General features: G+C 40.5%; 1 protein-coding gene and 1 long non-coding RNA gene across 2 annotated transcripts; one reads left to right on the top strand and one right to left on the bottom strand.

The window, feature by feature from the left end:
- Nucleotides 1–4,546: 4,546 nt before the first annotated feature.
- On the bottom strand, nt 4,547–14,929 carry LOC114017343 (uncharacterized). The gene is made up of 4 exons (XR_003562337.2): nt 14,799–14,929; nt 6,231–13,820; nt 5,808–5,918; nt 4,547–4,731 (listed from the first exon to the last, which is right to left on the bottom strand). It is a non-coding gene; the product is annotated as an uncharacterized LOC114017343 (long non-coding RNA).
- Nucleotides 13,953–26,739, top strand: NUDT12 (nudix hydrolase 12). The gene is made up of 7 exons (XM_055699409.1): nt 13,953–14,083; nt 14,792–15,005; nt 18,175–18,770; nt 19,633–19,800; nt 22,124–22,237; nt 23,740–23,939; nt 25,242–26,739. The coding sequence occupies exons 2-7, from the start codon at nt 14,800–14,802 to the stop codon at nt 25,350–25,352; spliced, it is 1,395 nt and encodes a 464-aa protein (XP_055555384.1). The 5' UTR covers nt 13,953–14,083; nt 14,792–14,799; the 3' UTR covers nt 25,353–26,739.
- The last annotated feature ends 233 nt before the right edge of the window (nt 26,740–26,972 follow it).

Raw genomic sequence — 26,972 nt, 5'->3', positions numbered from 1 at the left:
ATCAAAAGTAAAAAAAAAAAAAAAAAAAAAAAAAAAGCAGCCTTGCTTGAAATGCATACAAATCAAATCACTATATTGATTTGAAGGGCTGTGCTTTAATTTAATACATAGATTACCAAAGGCCAGAGTTGATAAAGTCCTGTATTTCAGTGGGTAAGTTTTACTGAAAAACTGATCATCTGCAAGATACTTACTTAACATCTCTCTTTTTCTTCTATAAATAAATCAACCACTAGAAGTTGGTTTAACTTTTACTGCTAACCATACTAATCTGTCATCTACTGAAAACTTGTAAAACAACTTGAATTCAAAGCAGACTATTAAGGAACAGCTGACACCTTATTAAAACCTTGAAAGATTGCAATTTAGACAAAATAGTTTTATATCGGGATTGGGGGTTTTTCTCTTGATTTCTTCAGCCTTCTTCCTCTTACTAGATAAGGCAAAATCAAGACAGACTTAGTGGTCCATAGAGTTGATGACATTGAGGAGTCATGTAATTGGACAGACCAGAAACAACAGGACCTAATTAATTTCTTACAATGAAACTACACTCAAAAAAGTCCATTAACATACTCTGAATCTGCATCGGTGCCATAAGGTGGCCTGTAACTTCTGAACGTAACATTGTAAACTCCATTTGTCTTACCTTTCAATTTTTCACCAATGACACTAATTTTCTGTTTTAAGAAGCACAGTGGGAACACTTCAACATACAGCAGACTTCTGCAGAAACCTCAGAGCGATGCTTGAGAAGTGTGCCTGGGGACAGTCATCACCTATAACCACTCTTGTGCTCTCTGTACCTAGTATCCTGCGATTCTCTGCTGCTGGAATGATTTTTAGGCTAACCAACAGGAGAAACATAAGCACACTGAACCTCAGCAATATCATCTTTAGCTGTGCAGCTCCTTGTGAGATGCTAACTGTTGGCAGAAGTTAGAGCTGCATAAATAGCAGTAGATAGCATAAATAGCACCTAGGGTCAATTAAGTAAAAAATTAATAAACAAGCTTAGCAATTTGTTCTGTAATTAAATGTATGAATGTAATTTAGCACCACAATATGGGGGAAGCCAAAAATATGGTCTTTAAGATAAACTGTTTCAGCAGGGTTTTTTAAATGCTCTTTAAAACATCAACAGATCTGTGAGCTTTGACAAAGAGCATTCTGTTAGAAAAGATACGACAAACCTGTAAGAATGGCATCAGAATTACCAGGAACTGTGATGCTGGCATGTCTGAAATCTTGTAACCATATTTATTTTATCAGTTTTCACTTTCAGTCAATTTTGCTATTTATTCTTATATAAATTGTATACAGTTACTCAAAATTCCATTTAAAAGCAAGCACAGAATAAGCTTGCTATCTTATACAACAAAATACAAAATCCTACTGAAGAAAGTAACTCCACAACATCTTACACTTCACATTTTCAGCAGAAGAAACCTCTTGAAGCATGGCTGTCACCAATATCTCATCATTATTTACCCCAAAAACACAAGACTTCACTGATTTTGTGGTATTTAACTTACTGTTACTGAAGAGCTGACACTATACAAACACTGGCTGATGACACACATCAGAAACAGATCTTGATAGCACTGCCACCTGCTGTTGATGTTAATTTTGTTTCCCGCTCAATAGTTTTGAAACACCAATTTTGTACAGCTAATTTCACATAGTCTATAAAAAGACATATAATCAACATTGATTTTTAAACATTTTAAATACCACTCATTGTTACAGTTTTCTGTCAGCAGCAGATGCATAATTATTTTCTTCTCATGCTTTTTAAGCACACAGAATAATCACAACAAAGCAGCAAGACCTTCTGTCTACTTTGGTGTGTTTGTTAAGGATCCTATATGATTCTTAATGGGTTTTAACAGAACAAGAACTAAAGAGTAAATCAACTAATTACAAAGCTAATAAAATCATAAATTATTTAATTTTTTAAAGACAACAAACCTAGCACAATAATTCCAGGCACGTTAAAGAAACAAGTTCTACCGTTCTGTAGAAAGCACACCCACTGAATGTGTTGTGGGACTTTATTATTTATAAGTTAGGCCTTCAACTTTACGGTATCGACAGAACGGTGAGAATTTAATCTGAAGGGGCCATTATCCAACGAAACAGAAACTATTACATGTTTCCTTTGCAACTGTCTTTGGAACTATCCTAAGTTCCTGTATACAAAAAATGCAGACAAATTAAAGAATATTTTTATTTCTAAAATTCAGACTTGGTACACATACATTCCTTAGTTTTATATATGTTTTTATGTATGTGGGTTTGTGTGATTTTATATCTATACATTTGTATGTTGGATGTGTATGTATACAATTTTAAGCATGTAATATGGTCCTATATCTATTACTACGTTTCAGGAGTAGTAGCTTAGCCATGCTGTCATGATGGTTGGCTTATACTGCTGCTCAGAATATTGTGATGGAAGGGAAATTTTCCTTTTCCAGGACCTGGTCTTGAAAGCTGAATTCCAGGAAAAAATTCATCACTTCAGTTGTTGGAAGAGAAAAAAATACAGGACTGTGAGAGAAAGCAACTTGACAATCTTTCAGTGCATATCTGAGCAATCACACTGAGGATTTCTTTCTACTCTTTCTGGCAGTTCCTTCTTCTGGTCACTCTGCTGACTATACAGAATCCCTTAGGCATACTACTTCCCTCATACAGACCAGGAATTGTAGAAAGATAGCAAGGGGCTTGGCTGACAGACAAGGACATCCTGGGCTAAACAAACTGAGCAAGGACCAGCTTGAAAACAAGAAAAGCCGAACTATCAGAACAGCAATAGATGGGAAACACAAACTACAACAGGAGGTCAACCAAGTACAGTATCAAAGACTTACCTGTGATTAGGTGGGAGAAAAATATGAAAAGCAATTGGGTTAAAATGAATAGTGAGAAAGAGGAAAGGAGTATAATGAGCATGAAATCTATGGTAGGAATCAAGAGTGCAGACGTAAGTAGATCCAGGAGATGGGCAAAGGGTTTAAGCTGGTGGATACAAGATGAAGTTCCACAATGACTACAGGAACGGGTATATGGAAGGTGAGTATCAGCTTTTTTAAAGGTATCTGGTCAGGGACCTTTTTGAATGCAGCAAGTAAGAAAAGGAGGAAGCCATAAGCAGGAACATACAGGGATACAAACCTGACCAACAAATGGTGAGGGACGTGGTGATGAGAACCAGACCTGGTCAGTCACAGTAATTGGTAGGGTCATGTAAGAAGGCAAGGACGTTTATTCCAGCCAGGTTATCTTTGTTGCTGACCCGCTCGGCTGGGAAACTGGGAAGAGGGGGAAGCCACAACCCGCAGCAGCCCAGGGCACACACCGCTGACAACGCGGACGCGCAGACAAGGACGAGGAGCGCGCCTCGCTGTCGCGGCAGCTGCCGGGCTGCCACGAAACTGCAGCTGCCGCTTTGGGGACGCCCCACGTCCCCGTGCAGCTGCCCCGCCCCCAGCCCGGGGGTCCCGGCTGCGAGGGGTGCGGGACCGACGGGGCTGCGCGGGGGAGGGACGTGGGGGAGGGGACAGAACGGGGCACAGCGGGTCCCGTCGCGTGTGGCACAGCGCGGGCAGCGAGTTCGCCCGGCCGAGCCCGCACCTGCTCGGCACAGCCCGGCCCCTCCCTCTCGTTAACACTTGCCTTAACTACCCGCGCGCGCTGCCCCTCTGCCCCGTGCCCGCTGCAGGGACCGGGTGCCTGTCCCTGGGGGGACCCGTGTGTGCGCGAGCGCAACGCGGTGCCCGCCACCGGGGTCAGGCTGGGGGTGCGGGTGTCCCCGGCCTGTGGTGTCAGAGCCCGGAGCCGGCGCGGGGACCCCAGCGGGAGCCGGGCGGAGCCGGCGGGGGCTTCAACCCGCGGCCGTGGGGCAGGAGCGGCGCGTGTCCCCACGCCGGCTGCTGGGGGTCCCCGGCGCGAGCGAGGCAGGCGAGGGGCTCGGGCCGGTGCCCGGGGCAGGACGGCGGGTCCCAGCCCGTTGGGGGAGGGGGGGGGGCGTGTGTGCGCGTGTGTGCGTGTGTGCGTGAGCCCCTGCAGGCTGGGGCTGGGCCGGGGGCGCTGCCCTCCGTGTGGGGGGGTGCCCTGTGTGTGCACCCCCGGGGGGTGGGGGTGGGGGTGTGCGTGTGCACCCCTGGAGTGTGGGTGCGTGTGTGCCCCCGGGGTGTGGGTGTGTATGTGTGCCCCCAGTGTGCGTGTGCCCCCAGTGTGCGTGTGCCCCCGGGGTGCGTGTGCCCCCGGGGCGTGTGTGCCCCCGGGGTGTGGTTGTGTATGTGTGCCCCCAGTGTGTGTGTGCCCCCGGGGTGTGTGTGCCCCCGGGGTGTGTGTGTGCCCGGTGTGTCACCGCGACGTCACTCGGCGCCACTCCTGGCTGCCCTGCCAGCGGGGTGACGCCACCCGCGTCCCTCGGCCTGGGCAGGGACCCCCGGCAGCGGGCCGGGCCCGGCGGGGGGCAGGAGCCGCCCCGGACGGGAGGGGGCAGCCGCACCCCCTACATCACTTAACAGCTGTATGAGACAGCTCTCCCAAAATTCAGTTGAACTATTTCACTGGTTACAGGGAGTACTCGGTGACAAATCGCTTCTTTTCCTTTTCTTTTCCTTCTGATAGCAGTCCATTGCATGATCACCTCCACCTGCACTAGTAGTTGAGCTAGCAAAAATCCTTCTGGTGGATCTCAAGGTGCCGACTCTACTGCTGCAAATACAAATTAAGTATTTCTGTAGTAAACTGAACTTCACAAGATTCACACATAGATACACAAACCCAAGGAAAACGAAACAAAAAAAAAAACTGTCATAAGATTTTGAATTTTGCAAAGTAAAACACTAAAATTAGAAGATGTTGTAATTAATGCCACTTTTAATTAATGATAACAGGACTCCCACAACATGACCGCATAAATTTTCTATGGTAGTATCTTTGTCCCAGTGCACGTACATTCTCTGTGTTCTGGGAACAAAACAAGGTTTTGTTTCAAAAAGAGAAAAGAATTTGCATGTTTCCTGCCTCATTTATTTTGGAAGTAATGGTAGATGTGATCAAGGTGAAGAATTAAAGCAGAGAAGGAACAGTTTTATGAAAACTGCTTTAGTATTGGCTCCACTATTTCCTATGGACACATAGAAAGCCTGTTTTTTCCCAGAACAAAACTAGTTTCCTAATTTTAAAACTCCCCTTTAATTTAAGAGGAATTATCCTTTGTATTGAAAACAAACTGCATGAAGGTAATTATGAAAAAAAAAAATCCATTTGCAGGTAACAGTTAATTTCAGTTAAAAGAAAAAATACATAAAAACACAAAGCACCATTAGGTGTTTTAATACTAAATCTGGGACTCAGCTAGCAGTCCACAGAATAGGGGGAGTAACAGTTCTTTCAGCTCAAAATTGCTGCAAATATGATTTCACTAATCATGAGGAAGCATTTGTAAGCCAGACACTAACAGATTATTAAAACCACTCTTATTAATCAACCCTTATTAAACAATTCAAACACCAACTTAGCCACCACCTGAGCAACTTGAGAAACTAAATTACCCTGTCTAGTACTCAGGGAGCCATGCTGCCACATTCATAAGCAATCAGTTAAAATACAAGCGCTTTACAAACAGAACCAAATTAGAATAGGGAGAAAATTGAAAACACAAGAATAATTTAGAGAAAACTAAAACCCCTCCAACTGTCAGCCACAAAGCACACATAAAAATCTCACCCACACCCTACCCCCCATACCCACTCTTGAGATACTACAGCTTTTCTCCATAGCTTTACCACAGTCCATCAGGTTCTGAGGAGTCCAGCAGATCACTATACTGTAAATGTTCCTGTTGGCACTTTGGGTTACATCTTTGAACAGTTACATTTTTATTGCCTTCAGCCTCTCTACAATGAATCAACATTATGCAAGTTAAGCAAGGTAAAGGAGAGAAAAATGTGTCAATGGTCAGGCATTCAATCTCACAGACGAGGCAGGTGGGCCTCTTTCAGAGCAGTGATCCCTTCTGCACAGCCACTTGCTGAAAGGCTAACACCTCCCCAGCTGACAGTCCCGATGCTCATGCTCCTGCCATCCAGGCCTCCACGCTGCATATACTATCCCTGCAAATTTAACTCATGCACATTTACTAAGTTTCTGCACTCATTACACCTCACTCCCCTTAGATTAATTATTTGGGGAAAATCTGCTTCACTCACCATCATAACACAAACCATCCACTTTTCAGGAACATTCTGAGCAGATTAATACTGCTGCATTCCGTCTTTCTTGTCAGGCAATGCAGATATTGCTGTACATTCCACGGCTGACAGAAACTTCCAGTTAAGACAGTGTAGCTGACTGATAGCATTCTACATTGAAAGAACTCTTACTTTCCCCATTCTGTAGACTGCCAGCTGAGGCCTAGAGATAACACTAAGAACACATGATAGTATTTTGGTATTTTTTAACTGAAATTAACCGATACCTGCAAATGCATTTCTTTTTTCATAATAATGAGTCATACAGCTTTGCTTCAGCTCTTTCCTACAAGAAAGTGAAAACTCCCACCAAACTGGTTCCACCTCTTCAGCACCAAAAGACTCGTATTTATACCAATGGACCCTAGATCAGGCCTTTAGCATTTGTCCACTTGGTTCTCAAGGAGGACTGCTTGGAAATTAATCAGGGAGCTGCCTGGGCTGGGGGGACTAGTTAAGATTGTGCCAAAGTCCTGGTTGGAAACACCGAAGGAGACTATTATGGAATGCTGCAGTGCCAGTTCAAGAAACCTCATCAGATAATACTGACTTCTGCTTGCCTCATAACAGCATTGAATCCCTAAGATGCATTTTTTTTTTTAAGCCAAGTTGTGCTAAAAGGTTAATCTATTATAATGCATTGTACATAAACTGTTTGGCAACATACTCCTTTCACACATCCACTACACTACTTTGTTTTGATTCCAATGAGCAACTTAAAACCGGAGTTGCCTTTTAACCTTCACCTAGCGCAGTGACTCTTGGAAAAACAGAGCTTTCATAAAACATGCTGAAATTGAGAGGTAAGAATGAAGTACAGGCCCAAATAAAGAACTAGCAAACCTTCTATGATACTGCTACTGTTTTACTGAGTCTGAAGAACATTAAATAAATTATTCTCGTGTGTAATCTAGTTCCAACATTAAAATAGGATCAATCAAGATTCTCACTTTAAAGAATCTAAATAATATAAACATGAGATTTTACATTGGTCTTAATAAACATCTTAACCTAAATAATCAAGCTAGCCATTTTCCCTAGTCCAGAAAGAACTGACAGTTACCAGAGTCATATCTAGAGATCTCCCTCAGCACAGTTTAGTAACTCAAATAAAAAGATTTGAAAAGGTAGCTCAGACCAGAGCTATACTGCCTGATAACACCAGATCAAAATACAGATACCTCATTTCTACATTCTTTCCTTTATTCCAACTCAGTCCCAGGAAAAAAAAATAAAAGAAAAAAAAAAAGCCACAAACTTTTTCCCTCCCTGGAATTGCATTATTGATCCCTTTCTTTACAGATGTTAGCTGCCCAGGTAGAGCTGATACCTGAATAGGGCTTGTTACATGGTCAGCCAGTCCAAGACTCATTAGGCTTAAAAAGGCTGGCCAATCTATTTAAGTCACACCACAGGTGTAAGTAACAATCTCCTCACTCTTGTGTACTGTTGGTTTCCACACTGCCTGTGACTTCTACAGATGCAGTGTCTTCATAATGCCACCTGCATACCGGGAGGTGATATATCTCTGATTGACAGGCCTCCAAGTTCTCATTTGCTAAAGGATGTTTAAGGACAACACATTGCAAGTCTCAGAGCTGTCTCTCCCTAGGTGCATAATCCTGAAAACACTGCATTGTTGGGTACCTAAACCCTCAGAGTCAACAGCCAGGAGGTCTGACTACAGTGACCCACCATAGAAAAACACTTCCTGCTTGTACATGAGGTGTGACAGTATGAATGAATCCCATAAAAATAGTCTATTTTGCTATTTATTTTTCCAGTCATCTTCTAACTACTAATTTGGGAAAAACACACAGGTTTTGAGAGTCTGAAACAGTAACATCCCAGAGATACTGCTTCTAAGAATGTTCAGTGGGGGAGGGTCACAAGTCATACATTCAGATGTTATTTTTCCTTACATTTATCACATCCACGTCACATCACATCCACATCAAGAGGAAGTTCAGAGTATTGTCTTCCAAGTTTCTTTAAGATTTTTATTATTTTTTTTTTAACTCTTCATGCATTTGGAATCCCTGAAAAGCTACATGCTCTGGTACAACCTAAACTTACAGTAGTTCCTGGCCTGGAGAGGTCTCTTCTCCATAGTAATACTAAGAGCCTGTTTTCACATTAACTCTATATTGCTAGGCTTTTGCAGGCAAGGTTATGAAACAACTGGGGATCAACATCTCTTCAGACTGCTTCTCTCCCATTTGTAGTACCATTTTGCCATCTTTTAGGCTAACAGGAGCAGTGCTGTGTCACTTCTTGCAGGCACTCCAAGTCTGTTTTGCCCACACACTGCAGTGCTTCCCAAGGCACTTTGGTACATTCTTCACAGCACATGCAATTTTTTCTACAGGCTGCAGCACAAAATGAATAGGGCATCAGGGCATTCAGAAATTACTCCCTGTTTGCTGGCTGCAGTAATCAGCACACACTTTGAAAAGACTGTCATTAGTCACTATCAATACACGGCCACCAGAGGCTCTTTAAGGATCACAGTAAATTAGTGGCGCAGCATCCATTTCCATTCTCACACTGGCAACCTCACTCAAACGCCCGATGCCTTACAAATACACCTCTACAACAATGCTCCCCACTACTAAAGAGCTAACGGACACAGTCAAATCAAAGACTATACTGGCCAGTTATTTATTTACTTACTACAAAATTCAATAATCATGGCACACCCAAGTCCAGCACTACTTTGACCTTCTCAGTAAGCTTTACTTAGATGTTGAATACATCAAAGGTAAAAACAGTTTTTAAAGCGAGTTACCATTGCATATTTTAATTCTAAGGAACCCTTAAATTGCTCTTAGAAAATTCAGCTCAGTGATTAAATGAAGTTTTGCATATTCACAATAATTTGCAACATTTTATCCAGCACAGTAACTAAACCTGTTAGCAGAACTAAAACATTTTCAAACTCATGAGTTGGTATGTTAAAATAATTTTAAATTCCCAATCAATTTTTTTATTATAGTACAGATATTTAAAACAAGGAGTAGTAAGTTATTTTTGCAATGATGCACTGGGAGATGGTGCAAATTCCACTTAAGGTAACTTTCAATCATGCAAGCTGGGAACTGCTCACATGATGTCAAGAAACAGAGAATGTACCATTCCATCAGCAAGAGAAGAATTGGTTCCTTTCATTATCTATTTCTGATCATACATTTCCAGCATCCTGCAATACTCCTCAAGAGTAAGAAATGACACTGCCCTTGAGTGATACATTAGTACACACAAGCAGCACAGCACAATCCCTGTTACTCAAAATACTGTTATTCATGTACTACACAAATTTGGAAAAGGCACATGGCGGATAGGGGGGGACACAAAAAATTTGCAATCTCAACCACTATGCCAGTAAAATAAGTGTCCTGCAAAGGCCACATTTGGGAGAGTCACCAGCTACAGTCTGACCATAATAGCAGATCACACAGAACACACATAATACTGATCCAGTGAGGAACCACCTATCTGGTGTGGACTTTCAGGTGAACGTATGCTGACATTACAAGTAAATCAAATTTAGAAGGACAAGGTAATGTATATTTTTTAATATATATTCACTATGAAAAATACTGCACAGTAACAAAAATCAGCACACAGAGAACCGGGCAGGACACAGTTTGGCTCTAATGTTATTTAACAGTAGAATTTATAGCTCAAAGGCATCAAAACCTCCAACTATTTCCATATTTTCACATAATTTCAATCATGTACACAGAAAAGAGGACCTTCCTACTAACAGCTCTAAAAAAAGATTAAAACATATATATATACATATCTCCAGCTGAAGCTCTGTTTCTAACATAAGAACCTGATGAATGGCACATTAAACCTTCTGAGATCCACATCTAAAAGCTAATTTTGTATTTGAAAACATAGTTAAGAATTCAAATAAAACATTAAAACAGACATCCTTATGAGTCATTCCTGTTTAATACAAATGCAAAAAACCCCTGAAAATGTAATACAGATGGAAGAACTGCATTTATCTTAACCTATGTGTCCCAACAGGAGTAACTGCAATCAGTTTTGCAAGGTTTTACTGCAGCAGTATCACTACTGTATTCTGACCTCTCAAATACTACTTTCTCTTTTTTATTTTTTATTTAATATATGAAAGCATGTTGGTAACAATGAAAAAACCACAACCTATACAACTTTTAGTATAACAATTAATTTGAACTCATTACATAAATCACATTTTCTAAAGAACAAAAAATCTGCTGTAACTCATGATTTTTCTTCAACAATGGATACAAAAGAAGCATTAAAAAAAAATTGCATTAGTCACCTTATACTGCACTTCTGGAATAGGTACAGACCTCCGCGAAAATCAAGAACAACAACCCTTCTGTCTAAACAGCTTACCATTCAAGAAGAAAATCATCCTTCATATTTTGCAAATTGGGAAACCCTTTAGCAATACTAAGGCAGATACAATCCCTTTACATTTGGAAAACAGGGAGGAAAAAAAACTACCAAACTTTGAAGGAAGTTCAAGGACAGTTCCTTGAAAGTGACTCTTCCTTCAGGGAGGCAGAAACAGAAGTTTCTGCAGAATCCAACATACAATCCATAATACAGACATCAAATATGTACCCATCATACGTATTGGACTCGTGTGATCAAAACTTCCAGAAGGCAAATTAAGGGAGAAGGGAAAAGGGGAGGCAGGAGCATTTTGATAGCAATAATACCCCAATAGCACAAAAAAGACTTCACATGTCTTATGGATACAATACAAAGTCTACACACATTTTGTTCAAGAAGGAAAGAATCTTCCATAGGTATAGGTGATACTGAGGTCAGTGTTATGCTAAAAGAGGTAACTTGACACTCATATACACGTAGAAAAATTCTAAGGCAGAACAATAATCATTCCAGCAATATTAAAAAGTACCACAGATTTTTTTTAGCCTTTAAAAAATTTATTACAAGAAAAAAGCCTAATAAAGTAATAAAAAACTCGAGTATGACACAGGTACGTTAGATACCCATCTGAAACTCCATTTCGCATTGTACATGCCATAGATAATAAAGGTCCTGCCAGAACCACCATCAAAGATAATAAAAGCCTCCCCAAACCATACCTGTTCTTGTAGTCTATAGCATTTGTGACACTGTGTAGCAGAACACAGTAACTTACTGATCAGTGCTACAATACCAGATTTTTTTCTGTACACATATGCAACTTACACAGGTCTCATTATCTTGAATATGAATGTTAGAGATGGCACATACTTGGCTTTATAGAAGCTTCAAGTGATACACTTCTTTTTCAATCCCAAAATACTCATCTTACAGCTTAGCCTCCTTCCTAGTATGCTTTCTAGGTTTAGAATGCTTTCTTGAGTTTTACACAGAAGGAAAACAAGTTTCAGAACTGTTAACAGGGCACCACGAGTTAGTAAAGAACACGAAGATTACGGAGCCTACCTAATAAATCAGGGAATTCATTACACAGATCAGGATGTAAGGCTGAGTTATCCCAACTTCATGAATGGCAGATTTAAGACACTACCAAGAAGGTAAGTACAACTGTGCCTTTGCCTATTACAGCAATAAAGCTGTTTTCTCTTCAGCCACGAATCATCACAGAAAGAAAACAACTATCTGGCGCATTAGCTAGTGTAGGGCTGGTGGTACCACTTCACCAGGTAGAAATAATTGCTTCTGGGTACATGACCCACATCTCAGAGGATATGAGCAATTTCCGGCTGAGAGAATAAAATTAAAATCCCATCCCTTAACTTTTTCATTTGTTCCTATCTGGAAAAAAATCTTACAAATTCTTCATGCACATTCCCTGGTCTGCATCTGCGCTGTTTCTAAGGGGAGTTTCCTTCAACATGGCTGACCCCCTGGTGAGGAAGCTTTAATAAGAGTACAAAACACCAACTACATTATTGAAAGCTTGGTTACCAATGAGTTATAAAGACCACACAATATATGCATAAACTTTGTACTGTCTATTATGTTCAACAAGCCACTTACTATGATGTATGAAAGCTTTTAACGGTGACTATCTAAATTTAGAACCCCACATGCTGCAAAAAAAAACTTACTCAAACTTTATAAGTTAAAACTTATATAAATATAATAACTTATGATTTGTTATTATGAGTTTTTAAAATTAAGGTTTTCTATCAATGGCTACACAAGATATAGCAACTACATGTGCCATTACCGAGACTGACAGGACCCAGTCGCAATGTCTTTCATACCCTTCACTCAGAAATAAATGGCTCTATGGTAATACATGGATGTGGGAATATATTACGTTTCCTTAAAGCAGCAGGAACAAAAGCTGTCCAGTTCTTCTGGCTTTGAAGATGAGTGAAGAAATTTGAAAATGTGAATCCTCCTAGATCAAAAATTACAAAAAATACAAAAAAGAAACCAAATAATTTTACATTTTCAAGCAACAGGTTTTTTAAAAGAATAGTGTTCTTGTTCTCTGGAAGGTCAAGGATGACACCAGGACTTCAGACTAACTGGTGCTGGACTCAGGTTTGCCACGACAGTGTTGAAGGATAACAGAAAATTTAGAATGGTCTGATTGTTTGTGCAACAGGTACTTTGTATACACTGAGAAGTTTTAGGCTGTAAGCAGAAAAGTACACAGCCATTCTTTCAACAAGGACACTCTGGAACAACAAGACCTCAAAAGGACAGTTAGTAAGAGTACTTTGAGGATGTTCTGTGCATATTGCCAGCTTGGCAAAGACGACTTAAGGTTGATGCATCCTTAACTGTACTACCATCATTACAATACCAAAAATCACACCCCTAGGTCAGAAACACCCTCACTCAGGTGAGAACCACTCCTCTAAGCATGCATGATAGCAGATATAGTTGTGTAACCATATTGTAATTGTATGCAAATTACTAACCAAGCAGTGTAAAGGGGATGGGTCTGGAAACTTACAGACCCTGCAGTTTTTCTGTATAAATGTATCATCGAATGTCCTTTACGGGGCAGGGGAGGTGGGGGTGGGGGCAGTGCTTGCATTGTGGACTAGCACCTAGCCCCCAGCTTTGTGGAAACCTGAAATGAGTAAGAAATGTCTCCCCAAGTGTGTGAAAACTGACTTACTGCATACTGAGCCACGGGCAATATCTTTTAGTTTTTGTTAAAAATCTCGTTAGGTACTCGCCAGAGGCAAGTGCACCGAACAACACTCCCGCGTTAACTTGCAGGTGTGGCCTTGACTTCCCCAAGCATTTCTTAGCCCAACATGCTTTTATTGGAACCACCTCCTGGCACGTACAATCATTCCAGCTTCCGCGCTAAGTCTTCTCCCCTGCCACGACGCCGCTTCTGTTCCACTTTTACCCACCAGTACCTGCATTTGCTACCGCTGCCCGGCTCCGCCTCCCACCCGTGCAGCGAAGCCAAGCCACCACTCCGTCTGACCCGGTTTTAGAACCGCACCGTTTCCTGCCTGAAAAACAAAATGGCCGCCTGCCCCGAACCTGTCCAGCAAGGTGGCCGCGCCGGCAGCAGCGCCCAGCTAATGGCTGCCGATTCGCACCGGCGGTAGCTCGCCGCTGCCCGCTCGCGGGCCGACAGTCACCGCAAGGGCCGGGCGCTACGCACGGCGCGCAGCCCAGCCCCGCGGCAGGCCCTGCCCGGCCCAGCGCCCCCGCCGCGTACCGCTCGCCCCGCGCACCGCTCGCGTCCCGCCCCCCTACGCCGGGCCGCGGCGGCCGCGGGGCGGAGCGGCGCCGGCACACACCCCCTGACGCGCGCGCGGCTCCGCGCGTCGGCCGCGGCCGCTCCGGTAATGGGGCGCCCCGGGGAGCCGGCACAGCGCCGCCGGCCAGGCGCGCGGCCCCGCCCGTGCCCGCCGCTGCCCGCACAGACGCGGCGCCCCGCGGACGGGTGGCTGCGGGCCTGCCGCGCCGGCTGGGCGGTGTGCGCACGCGAGGCAGCGGCTTGGTGCGGGCCCGGCTCTGAGGGGCGCTCGCAGCCCTTGCGCTGCGCCGGGTGCCAGCGGCGGTGCCGGCGGCCCTGGCCCGGGGCGGGGGGCAGGCGGCCGCCGGCGACGAGACAGTGGTGGCTGAAGTAGCTTGTAGCCGCCGGGGACTCGCCCTCCTGCGGTTACTTGTTGCCGAAGCGCCCGGGAGCCCGTTCGGGGAGCGGGGCTTCGCGCTGTCCTGCCCTGTGTGTGTCGCCGTTGAAAGCCTGGAGCGTGGTTTTCCCGTTCAGAGTAGCATCTGTGCCTAGCACAACCTTTTCACTGCATAAGCCTCTTTAAAATTAGTCTTGGGTGTTCGGATAAAATTCAGCTGCGTTTGGAGACTTGTGGGGCTAGGGTTCAGTTGGGAGTAACAATGTTCCGCTAATTGCCAGTATTTTGCTGTTGTGGCCGTACTTTCCTTGATAGTGTTGGTTGTCTGCACACCATTAAACTTAATTCTCTTACTTAATGCCTTTTGCAAATGGTGTATATGTTTTCAGGCATTTTTGTTTTCTCTTTTCCGCTTAGCTGACACAATGACAGACTTTGACAAGGACCTCCGACAGAGCATGGTTTCCCAGCTGCATGACTTCGCTGCTGTTGGCGATGTGGTCAGGCTGAAAGCATTGCTCAGTCGTTCCCCAACACTTATCAATGCAGCTGCAGATAACGGCTGGACAGCCCTGATGTATGGTGCCAGAAATGGACACCTTGAGGTTGTGCAGATTCTTCTAGAGAAAGGGTAAGCTGTTCCACAGATCGCATGAAAGAGCTCTAACCAGAATAATTTCCTGCCTGTTTCAGCTTGATCTCAGAAAAGTAAATTCACCTGACAGATAGTGTCAATATTTTCAGGGTTAAAACACAGAAAGATATAATCTTGTGTCTGTTTATAACTGGGTTCTGCTGCTGCATCATGCTTTCCATGTTTGCTAAGAAACTCTTCAGAAGTTCTGAGCATCTTTGAAATTATTCCTTTCATATGACTTTACGGATACATTGTCACTTCTCACAGAGACCAGCAGAATAGAAGAAATTTTGTATCCCATTCCAACCACTGTACTGAGTATAAATATAGTACATCTGATTGTTTCACTTAGCCTTATTCTCTAAACTTTATTTGTAATCCACTTGTATCTACATTACAGTGCAGAATGTTTGCTGATGTGCCGGCTGTTAAGTAGGACATGACAGGCACACCTTTACCAAAGTTACTGATTGATGAGCACTGGTGAGGCTGCACCTCAAATCCTGTGTTCAGTTTTGGGCCTCTCACTTCAGGAGGGCTGTAGAGGTGCTGGAGCATGTTCAGAGATGGGCAAAAAGCTGGTGAAGGGTCTGGAGAACAAGTTTTATGAGGAGCAGCTGAGGGAACTGGAGTTGTTTTGTCTGGAGAAGAGGAGGCTCAGGGGGGCCCTTACTGCTCTCCACAACTCCCTGGCAGGAGGCAGATGGGGTTGGTCTCTTCTCCCAGGTAACTAGCAACAGGATGAGAGGAAACAGCCTCAAGTTGGACCAGGGGAGGTTTAGATTGGATATTAGGAAAAACTTCTTCACTGAAAGGGTGGTGAAGCATTGGAACAGGCTGCCCAGGGAGATGGTGGAGTCACCATCCCTGGAGGCCTTTAAAAAAGGTGTAAATGCGATGCTTAGGGATGTGGTTTAGTGATGGACTTGGCAGTTGGGGGTTAGCAGTTGGATTTGATCTCAGAGGTCTTTTCCGACCTAAATGATTCTATGAATTTAATTTGTCTTATTTTTTGGACAATTCACTTCCCCCTTCCTCCTTGAGCTGTCACATTTTCTTCAGTCAGCACGTCACCAAGCATGTTCATTGCTTGTCAGAAACTTGCTGTCATATTTTTTGTCTGTCTTCAAGTCAACTGTTGTAGTCCTAGTTTTTCAAGGCACTGAGAAAAGCAAAGAATGCTTCAATGTTCTCCTTGAGACCCCAAAGAAGATTTTTCCAAAGCCTAAATAAAGTCAGGATCCATATTTCAAATGGAAAACATTTCAGTATAAAAGATGAGTCAAGTGTTACAGTTCAACTGAGTTCTATATTAATCAAGCCCAGTTTGTTACTTTCTGCATTGCTAATTACAGAACCAAGCAGGCTGAGTGCATTCTGTGGTTATGAGTAACCTCAGGCACAGCATTCCAGAACCTCCAGTGAACATCCCACAAGTGGTTTAGTTTGTTTTTCAGTCCTACCTACGTGCTCTGCCCTCTCCTGGGACTCAGCATGGAGCATCAGATGAGCCATTGTTTTGCATTGTAATCAGTCAGTGCATTCCAGCATGTAGAGTAGGATCTCTGTGTCAGATTTTGTGGGCTGAAATCATATGTGTATTGAGGAATCTTTTGAGATTTTGGGGAGTTTACCTGTTCGCTAAGTAAGATAACAGGCTTTTTTAAGTTATGTTTGGTCTAAAAAAAGAGTGACTATATGCTTGTAAACGCCCTTTTCAGGGTTGTTCTCTTAGGTAAATCTCTTCAGGGATTATATATATTGGGTAATCCTAATATATATAATTATCCTGAGGTGATACTGTGGCCTTGTTGGTCTCATTCTAGTTTATGTTTGTCATAGTAATCATTTGGACAAATAAAATTGCTGGATACATAAGCATCAATATCTGTGAAGGTAATATTATGTAACATTCCAAAGACTAGTCCTGGAAAGCTAATCAATTTATATTCATCCATGTTTGAGACAAGGTACACGAGATGTTTGTAGACTGGAGAACAATGTCTTAGAGAAGAGTGAAGGCCACTGTTGTGGACACTGAACAGCAGCCTGATCACAGTCTGCATGTACCTGAGCAGGTAGAACAGGGAAGACAAAATCAGAATAAAATTCATGGCTGAGGTAGGGAATTAAGTAGGAAATTAGGCAAGATTTTGACTGAAGTAGACTTAATCTTTAAAGATAAATGGGCAACAGTATTTTCTTTAGCAACAAAAACTTATAAATTAAGTTTTGAATGCTTTTCTGAAATAAACTCTCTGAAAAACTACTGAGGTTGATAAAAAAGCACAAGTCAGAGCAGTCTTGCCTGCAGTACAGTTAGTTACCTGTGTATCAGCAGCATGAATATACTGGCATCTTCCGTTTTATAAACTGGTGAGTCTGGCCCCACATCTACTGTACAATTTGTAGTTTACAGTGAAATTTCTGTTTTACTTACCCACTTGAGTTAAAATTGACCCCCCAAAAAGTGCATTTTCACCTCCCAGTCAATCCCAATTTATTTCAGATATTTCTGTTGTTGTTTTATATTTAATTGTTGTTTAATATTTAAATATATATCATGAGGCAATATTTCTTCATCTGTGTCATCTTGCAACATTGCAGTAACAAAGAGATCCATACAGGGACCAGCGCTGCAGTTGTAAGGGTGCTACTTCTCTCACTAAGCAGAGGCTGCGTTCTTGATTCTTACTCAGTGGTAAATATTTTATGTTAAATGTTTTGATGCTGCTTTCACTAGCTTCCAGAAGGTAATGCTAGTTGAATGTGGTGGGTTTTTTTGTTACTGGTTATTCAGAAGTTACCTGTAGCCTGGCTTTCAAAGTTCTATCTGTAAATGAGCTTTTTTTTTTTTTTTTAATGTGGGATTTTAATTATTTCATTGCTGTTGTAGTACTGCATGAACCTTGTTAAGTGATAATCTAGAGTGCATCAACAAAAATATGGAATCTAGCCTTAGCAAAAGAAAATGAAGTATGATTACTTTTCAATACCATAATGCTAAGTATTTAGGCTAAACAGTGTCCCAGTAGAGACAGTGTCTAAAAGTTTTTGCACCTTAACAGTATTATGTGTGTATGCTGTGAGTAAGAATAACAGCATCAGGACTCTTCCTAAATGTATTTACCCTGATAACCACTGTTCCTTTCTGTTTCTGTAGGTGTGACATGTCCATTATTAATAAATCAAGGCAGACAGCTCTGGACATTGCTAAATTTTGGGGATACAAGCACATAGCTAATCTGTTGGCTAATGTGAAGGGTGGGCAAAGCTCTGATTTTTTTTCAAATGAAGTGAAAGAATATGAAAATTATTTTGGCTTGACACTTCTGGACAGAAGGAGCGATAAAAGAACAGATTCCAAGTGGCTAAGCAAAAAACAAAGCCATCCAATGACAGTGTACATCCTTTTCTCAAATCTAAGTCCTTTGGTTACTTGGAATGGAGGAGCAGAGAGCTCCCAGCAGCCAGAGATAAAGCTCTGCAGGCTGTACCACAAGGATGTGGAGCAGTGCATGAATCAATCTGAAGAAGGCACCTTGATTTTTCTTGGAGTTGAACTTCAGGTCCACATGAACCTGCTGGCTGCTTACAATGGAAGAGTTGTACAAGAAGGTGAAGAGGATGGCTTAGTTGCTTGGTTTGCTCTTAGCATAGATTCTGTGTCTGCTGAGAAAATTAAACAGAAGCATAAGGACTGTTACTTTCTTGACCCACCAATGCCAGCACTACTGCAGCTACCTGAAAAAGAAGCTGGTAAGATGCATAAAATGCAGCAGTTATCAAATGTGTAATCAGAAAGATATGCTTTGGGATTCACTGACATGTAATGCAAGGACAAACCACTGCTAAGGAGTCAGGTATTTTCAGTGGATTTACAAGTATTTTTATTTTAAAAGCTTGTCAGTGGTTTTGTGAAGAATTTTGCATGTAAGAACACATGCAGTTGCAAAGGGCAAACATCTGAAATGGTAATTATTAGACTGCAAAATCTATTGATCATCATGGTTTTCTAAATAATACTATTTAAATATTAATTGATGTGCATTAATGTTCCAAAATGAACAAAAAAAATATTACTGAGTTTTCATTACAAGAAATTAAACTAAGTCCTTAATAAGAATGTGTTGGATACTTATCTGAGAAGGAAACAGTGTGAGCAAGCTTTGTAAAGTCAGGATCCCAAAGTGAATGAATGTCTTTATGGTCATGGTGTTAGCAACTGCTGTTGTAACACTTTTGCTTTTACAGAAAGATAAAGAGCAAGCTTAACTTGCGCTTGGAAGTTTAAATGGAACAATGAGTCATAAAGGTGTGATATATAATCTGGCACTTTGTCCAGACAAAGTAACTTTTGTGAGAAACAGGAGATACTGATCCAGACAAATTTGTTTCTGAACGCATAAATTGGTCTGTAGCTGTACAGAACTGTGTTCTGTTGTATGTGCTGTGCTACAAAGAAGATCTGAACAACTCACATTGCTCAACTTCTCTTGTAGATTACAGTTCAGCCATAGTCTTACTTGTATGTTAAACTTTATTAGTTGCTTTTTCTACTGTTAAAAGCTTACATGTGTTAGTATTTGATTTTGTGTATTTGCAATGTATTCTTTTAAAGGGGTAGTAGCCCAGGCTAGATCTGTTCTAGCATGGCACATCCACTACCGATTCTGCCCAACATGTGGGAGTGCAACCAAGATTGAAGAAGGGGGTTACAAGAAAACTTGCTTAAAAGAAGATTGTCCCAGTCTCCAGGGTGTTCACAACACATCATATCCAAGAGTTGGTAAGAATATTGTAGGGTAAACTTATAAAAAGTGGCTTGCTTATACTGTTATATACATGTAAATCAGTCTTTTTAGTTATTCCAGCTGCTTGGTTCTGATCCAGCTTTTACATACTTGTCTTTCCCCAGAGTATGTGTGTCTTAGCTCTGGTTAGGACTGAGCATTTGAGGTTTCTATTTTTTGCAGTAGTATGTAACAAAGTCACTGTGACAATACCAATCTTTATTGCAATGGACCAATATCAATTAGAAGTTCCAACAACATAAATGAGATACTAACAATACCACCACACACCTCCTGCATATTGTTCTCTTATCTTCTGCAAGCTGTCAGAGCTTGAAATAGCTTGGCCCTGTATCAAATTTCTGATGCAGTGCTCATTTTCCTGTAGGGCCACTTTGATTGGCTGTCTTCACTGGCTTTCACTATTTGTTGTCAGACACTTAACTGCCAGGCCTATTTCTACTCAGAATACAAGCTTGTACAGACAGGTTTATATAGCTCCTTTTGTTCACGTGTTGTAAAGGAAGTGTATTACGTTATTGATAGGAAAACAAGGAAGGGGAAGAAAAAAACTTACCCTTTTTTCCTGGACCATTTGGTGACTCTTTGATCACCTTTTCTTCCCCTTCCCTGTCCTCTCTTCTGCAGTTGTATTTCTGGAGGTCGTATTGTGTTGTGGTTTTGAATTTCATGTTCTTTTACATGCTGTAGATCTATCTTTGTAGTAATCAAAGCAATTCTGCCAAATTCTTCTGTCTTATGGACTATAGTGAAATTTGCTAAACTACTAGTGGCCGTTTCTTTATAGTCTGGAACACAACAAACAGAAGGAATGGGATTAGATAGGAAAAATTGATGAATCGGCATTTACTACTGATGCCTTTTTCTGAAGAAAGTTTACAGACGGCAACACTGCATGTTCTACACTGTATGTACAAATGTGGCAGATATCTGAGCAGGACGACAATCTTTGAAGTTGTTGTTTATAGTGGTGGCTGAATCAAGCCTTTTCACATAGAGAAAATGCAGGTGTTTTGGACAAAAAAAACCTCATGAAAAACAATAGCAAGAGAAAAAATATTTAAAGGCAGAGGTAGATTTAAAAAATTAATAAAAAAATGTTGAGATGCTCAAGAGCTAGGTAATGATAAAAAAGGGGGAAAGATCGTAGATTAACAGTGTGCAGAAAGCCATGACAAAAAGAATTATGTGAGTAGGAGGAAATACTGAGCAAGAAGGAAAAAGTTACATAAAATGACCAGAGGTGAGAAGGTAGATAAAAGTGCAACATCATATCAGAGATTGATAGCAAACAGTCATCAAAGTCAGAAGTGGAAAATTCAGTCAATAGTTAGATTGTGACTAGAGTATTTGGCTTTTTGCTACTTAAGTCATAAAATACATTGTTCAGACCTGTGTGTGTAGAGGAAGTGATGGTAAATTGGTTTTGCTGCAGAAATTACTGCTGTCTGCTGGATGCATAGGTAGGTTAGTATTGATACTCTTTAACAGCTCTGATGGTCTTAACCAATTGTGTGTTGTGGTTGCAGGTAATTTATGTCCTGCATTTCAAGCCTTGGCTAGTAAACTGCTTCTGTGTTGTGTCCTGGTTTCAGCTGGGATAAAGTTAATTTTCTTCTTAGTAGCTTGTGGTTTGGTTTTAGTATAAGAGTAATGTTGATAACACAGAGATATTTTAGTTGTTAAGTAGTGCTTACTCTAAGTCAAGCGCTTTTCAGTTTCCCATGCTGTGCCAGTGAACGGGTGCACAAGACGCTGGGAGGGAGCAGAGCCAGGACAGCTGATCCCACCTGGCCCAGGGGATATCCCATACCACAGAATGTCATACTCTGTGTATGAACTGGGGGTAGTTGGCCAGGAGCTGCTGATCACTGCTCAGGGGTATCAGTCAGTGGGTAGCGAGCAGTTGCACTGTGAATCACTTGGGTTTGTTTTCCTTTGGATTTTATTCCTCTCGCTCTCCTCTTCATTACAATTACTATTATTATTCTGATTCCCCCGATCCCACCAGAAGGGTGGGAGGGAGGGGAAATCAGTGAGCTAGCTGCCACATGATACGAAGTTGCTGGCTGGAGTTAAACCACCACAGTTGCAAAACAAAATAAACAGATATCCTGCAGGGAAAAAAGCCCAAAGTGAAATAAAATAGCACTTGCTCTGGGCACTTACACAATGCTGATTTCATCACTTAAAGGTATCTTACTTGTATTTACATGCATTGGTATCAAATAGGCTGAAATCTATTACTGTTTTTAGTCTTTCGGATGTGGAAATATATTCCATTCATGTCCCTTACAGATCCTGTTGTGATAATGCAAGTCATCCATCCGGATGGAAACCACTGCCTTTTAGGTAGGCAGAAGAGGTTTCCCCCAGGAATGTTTACATGTCTTGCTGGATTTGTAGAACCGGGTGAGTAATCTAATCTTCCCTTACCAAATGGTCTTTCTCAGTTATCAGTATTATACACTGAAAATAATATAGAAATATGTTTAGTGTTATGATAAATAAACATCTTTGCTTCCTGTTAGGGAAGTTGTTATAATAAATATGCCTGTCCTGTACTTTCCAGCAGCTAATTTATAAAAAAAGATAAAAAGCAACTTAAGTAAATATAATTTTAACATAGTTTTGTCATCATGCACTCTTAAATCACCTATTTAAGTGAAAAAATATTTTAAAACACATATAAGGTCCCTTCTGTGATGATGCTTAGCATGGAACTTCAGCCATAGGAAAAATAACAGTTAAAGTATAACTTAGGCTTAACTTTACATTAACTTTATGCTTACGTGTCTAGGGCCTGAATGATTATGTGGAAGATAAGCAGAAATTAGATCATTTAGAAAGAAAAGTAAAAGAGATATTTTGCTAGCGGTGTTCAGCAATAATGGTTGGAATTAGTTACAATTATTGGTAGTTGCAGAACTATTTGTGAAACATTCTTGTATTGGGTATACATCTTAACCACTAGTGAAATTATAGTATATAACTACATTCGGTAACTGTGGTGAAATACCATGACAGCATGAATAAATTTATTCGGGTATCATTTGAAAGACTTCAAGATGTTTATTTCTTCACTCTTTCTTCTGCCATCCTTACTACTTTCTGATACCGAATTCAAGTACATAAACTGAAATTTATGAGTCCTTTATTTTATCATCAGCTTCTAATCAGCTGAATGTAGCTGAACTAAAACTTCTGTCTGATGCATGGACTGTCTGCTTTAATGAACCTGTAATCAGTGGTTACAACCCAGTACAAGCATGCATATGGAAGCCTATAAACATCAACAGTCTATGTATACATCTAGCAGTTTTCTATTAATTTGGAAGTAAAGCTTTTCATTGCAGTTTAAGTTTGGAGAATTGTCTGTATTTATTAAGACAATGAAGAATGAGTCAGGCAAAGTGAATAATACAGTGCAGAAATGGGTGCAAGTCTTCCTAAGTGTCCATTTTCTTACTATTGTAATTTTAAATACTGATTTTCAAATTGTGTTACATGCTGTTACAACCATACTGAAAATGACACAATGCTATTTATAAATTAACAGATCAGCACTTCAAAAGTAGTTAAAGGAACAATGAATGTATTTCCTACCCAATTTTTGACGTTTTAGGTGTGGTAATAATAATCTGCATCTATGATAAATTATCAATTCAGGAAGTATTATGATGGAGAAAAAATTATTATACTTTATTTTCAAAGTTCCATTTTGCTTTGGCTTTTTTTACTTTGTTAGACTTCTCTATTTTGTGCTTAAGATCTGTGCCCTGATCTGTGAACTAGATCTCTATAGGCAATTGTCTTGGGCAGTTTCACATCTTTTGAGTCATTTCAAAGCACAGGATGTAATCATTGCTTGGAGTATTTTCATCAGCTGCTTGTTCTTTGCCCTTTTTGATTAGGTGAAACAATAGAAGATGCTGTTCGAAGAGAAGTAGAAGAGGAGGCTGGAGTCAAAGTTGGCCGTGTTCAGTATGTCTCTTGTCAGCCTTGGCCAATGCCCTCCTCCCTGATGATTGGCTGCTTAGCTGTTGCAGTGTCTACAGAAATTAAAGTTGACAAGAATGAAATAGAGGATGCCCGCTGGTTCACTAAAGAACAGGTAAAGTTCAATTTAATTTCCTTCTTGTATTGATTATTCTGTGACTGTATTGGTTCTGGCATACAATAGATACTTGCTTTTTTCAGCAAGTTGACCATGTATACTCTCCATTTTATCATACTAAAATTGTGTTATATTTTAATTGTAGATTACTCACAACCAGAGAAAGGCAGATACTCATGGTAATTTCTGAGTCACTTTCAAGCCCATTTTTTGACGTTTTTGCAAGTTAGCCCTTCACCTTTTCCTTTTGACAAATATCCTTGTTACTGTTATTTTAACCCATTTCCTTAGCAAGTCTGTGCTTTTCATTTTGGCAGAAGTAGTATTTGGTAGAACTCATAGTCTGAGTTTCTCCAGACAACCATGCTAACAAATTTCCTGGGAGAAGGGAGGTTTAGTTAAAAACTCTGGGAATTCAGTGATTTCAACATTTTTGTTTCCATGCAGTACAGTATTAATACTGTGGCACTGAATGCAGTTCACTATGCATTTATAGGAAATTCTACACTTGCCTTTCCTCACTATTTAAAAAAAAGTCAAATAAAAGAGGAAAAAAATACTTTAACAGAGAGATTGAAGTTCACGACTGAAAAAAGGAAAGATTGCTTACACAACATAGTCTTCCCGGGTTTTTCCACAGGCTACTTAGAGCTACACTTCTAGTAACACTGTACTGCTGCCTAGCAATTGTGAGTGTTTTGACTCTGTAAGTCAACCTGAAGGCAAGGTTAGTCACCTACAATCTCAGTGTAATCCCGGCAACACTGAGAGCTTTATTTTAAATGAATCTCAGTTCTGAATATAGCTAGTCGCATACAGGTTGGTCTAGAGTTGGAAATAAATATACTTCAGAAATGGACTAAACTAAAAGTGTACTCCCACGTTGCTTGCAGCTGCTTCAGAAAACCAGTAAAACACATGCAACACAGAAGGAAATGTGTTAAATGCGGGGAATTGGGGGGGGGAAGCAGTTTATGGAACAGTGGAGGGCACCACCTGGTGGTCATTGCCTTAAAGAGGCCACACAAAACCCTTGAATACATTAACAGGTGGTCTCCACAGTTTTATTAAAAGGGAAAGTAGTCCTTGGGGCACGTTGGAGCTCAAAAATGTCAGAATTCACACAGAATCTTGTGTGTTTTTTTCTCTGCATCTGTCTTGCAAAATCTGATAGTGGCTTTTTACTAGCTACAGTAATTTTAGGATTATCATAGTAAGATAATTTCTGCATCAATGCAATGTTAGATTCCATATAGTTTACAATATCAAGGTCTAAAGAAAAAAATCTGTTTATTGCAGGTCGTGGAAAGTCTCATTAAAGGAAACAAGCGTGTGTTCTTTGTACCACCACGTCAAGCTATTGCACACCAGTTGATAAAACATTGGATTGGAATGAATGCTAATCTTTAGTTCAAATAATAGATTTCTTTAAGTTAAGTTACTTCTTCTTGAGAATGCTAAATTAGGAATAAATTATAAAGAATTGTTTATCTAGTAAATGTGGAGTCACATGAATTTTTGAGCTTTTGGTTTGAACCTTTGGTGCCTGAGCTAAACTACACAAACGTTTGTAGATTTGTTTCAGATGAGTTAGAGCTGGACAACAACCCAGTGATTATCCCAAACAAGAAAGAAGCAAATTGGTAAAATTGGTACCTTGTTGTGCACAAACTGCTTTTTTGTTTTAGAATCATTTTATTATCCTTTTGCTGTTATGCTCTTAATGTTTGATTTGGTCTTTCCTGTCCCCCACTGGAAGGAATTGCAGCATTACTAAGAGGCCTAACCTTGACTGCTGTTTGAACTCTGTATCTACATCCTCCGATTTTGTCTTAATTGTTTCTTTCTCATTTTTTTTTCCTGTCTCCATTCTTTAAATTCTGCCTAGTATAAAAATACTCAGTGCTGAAAGTCTTATCAACAACAGTTATTTTTACGCTAATAGCATACTTAAGTGGTGACTATGTAGTATTTCTGTCTTTTACATTAATAGCCCTCTAAGCAGAGTATTTATTTCTCCAGTCTGATTTGGCCTGCACTTGCACAATTGTACATCAGCCTTAATTTAAAGGTGTAACGTAATACTCTGTCTGTGAAAAAGGTATTGGAGAACCATCCCCGAATGCCTAAATAGTAAATATTTTTATAAGATAATAAATGACTCTAGGCAGTGAGTTATTTCATTCTCTGATAATTAGAAATGGAACTGTAAAGTAATGAAGGAGAAAAGTAGATCAATTAAACATGACATAATATCTCAAAACATGTACAGAGTTCTTTTATGAAAATGGACACATTAAGATTGTTACTTTATTGCTATTAATTATATAAGATAAAAACAAAATTATTATTATGATTATTGCTATTAATGGTTTTACAGTTGAAAGAGATGTCTTAACCCCAGTTGTAAGGCTGGGAAAGCCATATATGAATTAAAGTACTTACTTATATATGTTTAATGATGCAGTTCAGATTTGTGCCTTAATTTACTGTGTTATTGAAATAAATGTTAACTTAGGTTTTTTTCAAAATGGAAGGTTATAAAAATGTACTGGGTTTATCATTAATGTCATTATGTAATGGTTCAGTAGTCTGTGATTTTTGCGGTCATTGCAGTGATACAAAAAGAAATGCATATGACCTAAAGACAATGATAGTCATAAGTGTTAACCTGTTACCATATGGTGATTTGTTTGTTCAGAGTAATTACAATATATTTTTAATCAGTGAATGATAGCAGATTTGTTTCAAAATTCTCTGCAAACTCGAATCAATAAAAATGTTTTACAAATCCTGATAGTTTTTGTTGGTTTTTTTTTACATCCAGTGTGTGTTTATTTTAAGGCAGTGCGTATCAAACTTTAAAGCAAGAAGCATTTCTGACAAACTTGGAACAGCTGACAAATCATTACATTGCTTCATTCTCTCCCATGTTTCAGCTATACCTACAAATTAATAAAATCAGGGTATCTGTGGAGCCATCTGAAAATGAGAAGGAGGGAGGACTACATGTTATCAGTGTAATTAATC

Source organism: Falco cherrug, chromosome Z (genome assembly GCF_023634085.1).
Source record: "Falco cherrug isolate bFalChe1 chromosome Z, bFalChe1.pri, whole genome shotgun sequence".
Taxonomy (NCBI): domain Eukaryota; kingdom Metazoa; phylum Chordata; class Aves; order Falconiformes; family Falconidae; genus Falco; species Falco cherrug.
Note: the sequence above shows the minus strand (reverse complement) of the source record. Positions and strands in the feature narration are given on the sequence as shown.